The sequence below is a fragment of the Oncorhynchus masou genome, unplaced genomic scaffold (assembly GCF_036934945.1).
Source record: "Oncorhynchus masou masou isolate Uvic2021 unplaced genomic scaffold, UVic_Omas_1.1 unplaced_scaffold_621, whole genome shotgun sequence".
NCBI classification, from domain to species: domain Eukaryota; kingdom Metazoa; phylum Chordata; class Actinopteri; order Salmoniformes; family Salmonidae; genus Oncorhynchus; species Oncorhynchus masou.
The window spans coordinates 354,438-359,437 of NW_027012639.1; the positions used below are offsets into that span (position 1 = coordinate 354,438).

Consider the following 5,000-nt stretch of genomic DNA (forward strand, 5'->3'; position numbering starts at 1 on the left):
AACTAACCTCTCTGGTGATTCCGCTGTCTGGGAAACATTCATACAGCCTGTGTGTTGGGTTTGTTATCATAGTCTTTCTCTTCTCCTGTCTGCCACCAGCCTCTCTCAGTCCATAGTCTTTATTCTCTCCATTCCTGCTCATAGTCTTTCTTCTGTCTTCTCTCTCTCCCCCCTCTCCCTCCTACTGACCTCTGCCCCTCCCTCTCTCTCCCCCCTTCTCTCTCTCTCTCTCTCTCTCTCCCTCTCCCTCTCTGCCCCCCCCCTCTCTCTCTCTCCCTCTCCCTCTCTGCCCCTCTCTCTCTCTCTCTCCCCTCTCTGCCCCTCCCCCCCTCTCTCTCTCTCCCTCTCTCTCTCTCTCTCTCTCTCTCTCTCTCTCTCTCTCTCTCCCTCTCCCTCTCTGCCCCTCCCCCTCTCTCTCCCCCCCTCTCCCTCTCTGCCTCTCCCCCCTCTCTTCCTCTGAAGGGGCAGCAGCAGTAGTAGGTTGGATGCGGGTTGTGTGTGCGGTGCTGTGCCTTGGCCTTGTCGGGGCGCTGCAGCGGGAGCAGGTAGCTCAGCATGCCATCAAGCTGCATCGGGGCAGGAGTGCTGTGGCCAGGCACGCTTGGAGCTGGGTGTCTGATAACTGCCGGCGCCTGGGCAGCCTCATCCGACAGAAGAACACGGCCATTAAGAAGCTAGCTGTGGCTGCAGCCGCTGTGGGGCGAGACCACTCCCTCTCAGACCCAGAGAGACTCTTCCAGGTGGGCGCCAGAGTAAAATGGACCGTTTAGCTCCATACCCTGACCCTAATCCTAACGGACCCTAACTCTAGGTCAAGCTAACTATTTTTGGCTCAATATGGTTATTACCTTGCTATTAGAGAGACTAATAACTTGTTATTACCTTGCTATTAGAGAGACTAATAACTTATTACCTTGCTATTAGAGAGACTAATAACTTGTAATTACCTTGCTATTAGAGAGCCTAATAACTTGTTATTACCTTGCTATTAGAGAGACTAATAACTTGTTATTACCTTGCTATTAGAGAGACTAATAACTTGTAATTACCTTGCTATTAGAGAGACTAATAACTTGTAATTACCTTGCTATTAGAGAGACTAATAACTTGTTATTACCTTGCTATTAGAGAGACTAATAACTTGTTATTACCTTGCTACTTGGCCTTTCCCCGTGTGGAAAGGCCAAGTACCCCGTGTGGATAGGCCAAGTACCCCGTGTGGATAGGCCAAGTACCCCGTGTGGATAGGCCAAGTACCCCGTGTGGATAGGCCAAGTACCCCTGGTTGGGAACCACTGCTCAATAGAATATTAGCTCAAAAGTGTTGTAGAGCTACTGCCCCTAAATATAAACAGTACCGGCACCACGTCCAGCACTGCCCTGACCCCACCTCTGACCTGAACCTTCCTCTGGAGTAATATGTTAATAAACACAACTGAACCCATGTGACCAAGCCACTGTTTGGTCAAACCGACATTCTAAAACGACTCTTAGCATCCAGATGTGTGTAAATAAAGGAGAGGAAAGTACTTCAGAATATTGAGGTGCAGCGCTGGTCTCACCCATCTTACCTTCTCTGTCCCATGTCTGCCAAGTGTACAGTCTGGATGTGTTCCTGGTTGTGTTCCTGGTTGTGTTCCAGGATGTGTTCCTGGTTGTGTTCCAGGTTGTGTTCCTGGTTGTGTTCCAGGATGTGTTCCTGGTTGTGTTCCAGGTTGTGTTCCTGGTTGTGTTCCAGGTTGTGTTCCTGGTTGTGTTCCAGGATGTGTTCCTGGTTGTGTTCCAGGTTGTGTTCCAGGTTGTGTTCCAGGATGTGTTCCTGGTTGTGTTTCAGGATGTGTTCCTGGTTGTGTTCCAGGATGTGTTCCTGGTTGTGTTCCAGGTTGTGTTCCAGAATGTGTTCCTGGTTGTGTTCCAGGATGTGTTCCTGGTTGTGTTCCAGGATGTGTTCCTGGTTGTGTTCCTGGTTGTGTTCCAGGATGTGTTCCTGGTTGTGTTCCAGGATGTGTTCCTGGTTGTGTTCCAGGATGTGTTCCTGGTTGTGGACGGCTCACAATAATGGCTGGGACGGCACAAATAGAATGAAATCAAACACCTGGAAACCATGGAAACCATGTGTTTGATGTATTTGATACCATTCCACTGATTCCACTCCAGTCATTACCACGAACATGTCCTCCCCAATTAAGGTGCCCACAGCTTCCTATGGTGTACAGTCTGAAGGGTCCTTGTCTAGTGTCCTCTCTCTTCTCTCTCCCCCGTCCAAGGGTCCTAGTCTAGTGTCCTCTCTCTTCTCTCTCCCCCGTCCAAGGGTCCTAGTCTAGTGTCCTCTCTCTTCTCTCTCCCCTGTCCAAGGGTCCTAGTCTAGTGTCCTCTCTCTTCTCTCTTCCCTGTCCAAGGGTCCCAGTCTAGTGTCCTCTCTCTTCTCTCTCCCCTGTCCAAGGGTCCTAGTCTAGTGTCCTCTCTCTTCTCTCTTCTCTCGTCCAAGGGTCCTAGTCTAGTGTCCTCTCTCTTCTCTCTCCCCTGTCCAAGGGTCCTTGTCTAGTGTCCTCTCTCTTCTCTCTCTCCCGTCCAAGGGTCCTAGTCTAGTGTCCTCTCTCTTCTCTCTCCCCTGTCCAAGGGTCCTAGTCTAGTGTCCTCTCTCTTCTCTCTCCCCTGTCCAAGGGTCCTAGTCTAGTGTCCTCTCTCTTCTCTCTCCCCTGTCCAAGGGTCCTAGTCTAGTGTCCTCTCTCTTCTCTCTCCCCTGTCCAAGGGTCCTAGTCTAGTGTCCTCTCTCTTCTCTCTCCCCCGTCCAAGGGTCCTAGTCTAGTGTCCTCTCTCTTCTCTCTCCCCCGTCCAAGGGTCCTAGTCTAGTGTCCTCTCTCTTCTCTCTCCCTGTCCAAGGGTCCTAGTCTAGTGTCCTCTCTCTTCTCTCTCCCCGTCCAAGGGTCCTAGTCTAGTGTCCTCTCTCTTCTCTCTCCCCTGTCCAAGGGTCCTAGTCTAGTGTCCTCTCTCTTCTCTCTCCCCCGTCCAAGGGTCCTAGTCTAGTGTCCTCTCTCTTCTCTCTCCCCTGTCCAAGGGTCCTAGTCTAGTGTCCTCTCTCTTCTCTCTCCCCCGTCCAAGGGTCCTAGTCTAGTGTCCTCTCTCTTCTCTCTCCCCTGTCCAAGGGTCCTAGTCTAGTGTCCTCTCTCTTCTCTCTCCCTGTCCAAGGGTCCTAGTCTAGTGTCCTCTCTCTTCTCTCTTCCCTGTCCAAGGGTCCTAGTCTAGTGTCCTCTCTCTTCTCTCTCCCCCGTCCAAGGGTCCTAGTCTAGTGTCCTCTCTCTTCTCTCTCCCCTGTCCAAGGGTCCTAGTCTAGTGTCCTCTCTCTTCTCTCTCCCCGTCCAAGGGTCCTAGTCTAGTGTCCTCTCTCTTCTCTCTCCCCGTCCAAGGGTCCTAGTCTAGTGTCCTCTCTCTTCTCTCTCCCTGTCCAAGGGTCCTAGTCTAGTGTCCTCTCTCTTCTCTCTCCCCTGTCCAAGGGTCCTAGTCTAGTGTCCTCTCTCTTCTCTCTCCCCCGTCCAAGGGTCCTAGTCTAGTGTCCTCTCTCTCCCCTGTCCAAGGGTCCTAGTCTAGTGTCCTCTCTCTTCTCTCTTCCCTGTCCAAGGGTCCTAGTCTAGTGTCCTCTCTCTTCTCTCTCCCCTGTCCAAGGGTCCTAGTCTAGTGTCCTCTCTCTTCTCTCTCCCCCGTCCAAGGGTCCTAGTCTAGTGTCCTCTCTCTTCTCTCTCCCCCGTCCAAGGGTCCTAGTCTAGTGTCCTCTCTCTTCTCTCTCCCCTGTCCAAGGGTCCTAGTCTAGTGTCCTCTCTCTTCTCTCTCCCCTGTCCAAGGGTCCTAGTCTAGTGTCCTCTCTCTTCTCTCTTCCCTGTCCAAGGGTCCTAGTCTAGTGTCCTCTCTCTTCTCTCTCCCCCGTCCAAGGGTCCTAGTCTAGTGTCCTCTCTCTTCTCTCCCTGTCCAAGGGTCCTAGTCTAGTGTCCTCTCTCTTCTCTCTCCCCCGTCCAAGGGTCCTAGTCTAGTGTCCTCTCTCTTCTCTCTCCCCGTCCAAGGGTCCTAGTCTAGTGTCCTCTCTCTTCTCTCTCCCCCGTCCAAGGGTCCTAGTCTAGTGTCCTCTCTCTTCTCTCTCCCCTGTCCAAGGTCCTTGTCTAGTGTCCTCTCTCTTCTCTCCCCCGTCCAAGGGTCCTAGTCTAGTGTCCTCTCTCTTCTCTCGTCCAAGGGTCCTAGTCTAGTGTCCTCTCTCAGCTCTCTCCCCGTCCAAGGGTCCTAGTCTAGTGTCCTCTCTCTTCTCTCTCCCTGTCCAAGGGTCCTAGTCTAGTGTCCTCTCTCTTCTCTCTCCCCGTCCAAGGGTCCTAGTCTAGTGTCCTCTCTCTTCTCTCTCCCCGTCCAAGGGTCCTAGTCTAGTGTCCTCTCTCTTCTCTCTCCCCGTCCAAGGGTCCTAGTCTAGTGTCCTCTCTCTTCATCTCCCCTGTCCAAGGGTCCTAGTCTAGTGTCCTCTCTCTTCTCTCTCCCCGTCCAAGGGTCCTAGTCTAGTGTCCTCTCTCTTCTCTCTTCCCCGTCCAAGGGTCCTAGTCTAGTGTCCTCTCTCTTCTCTCCCCCGTCCAAGGGTCCTAGTCTAGTGTCCTCTCTCTCTCTCTCCCCTGTCCAAGGGTCCTAGTCTAGTGTCCTCTCATTCTCTCCCTGTCCAAGGGTCCTAGTCTAGTGTCCTCTCTCTTCTCTCTCCCCTGTCCAAGGGTCCTAGTCTAGTGTCCTCTCTCTTCTCTCTCCCCCGTCCAGGTTCACACTCTGGAGGTGTTCCAGAAGGAGCTGAATGAGAGCGAACGCTCAGTCTTCCAGGCGGTGGTGGGCCTGCAGAGGGCGCTGCAGGGAGACTACAGGGACGTGGTCAACATGAAGGAGAGCAGCCGCCAGAGACTGGAGGCCCTCAGGGAAGCAGCCATTAAGGTGAGGGCAGGAGGAGTAGAGCAGCCATTAAGGTGAGGGCAGGAGGAGTAGAG

General features: G+C 52.8%; 1 protein-coding gene across 1 annotated transcript in view; it reads left to right on the plus strand.

Moving 5' to 3' along the window:
• LOC135536453 (transmembrane and coiled-coil domain-containing protein 3-like) overlaps window positions 1-5,000 on the plus strand; it is a 39,953-nt gene that overhangs the window by 2,438 nt on the left and 32,515 nt on the right. The window contains 2 exon segments of the mRNA XM_064962796.1: window positions 463-740; window positions 4,780-4,947. Of these exon segments, the coding sequence (XP_064818868.1) occupies window positions 463-740; window positions 4,780-4,947 (446 nt within the window).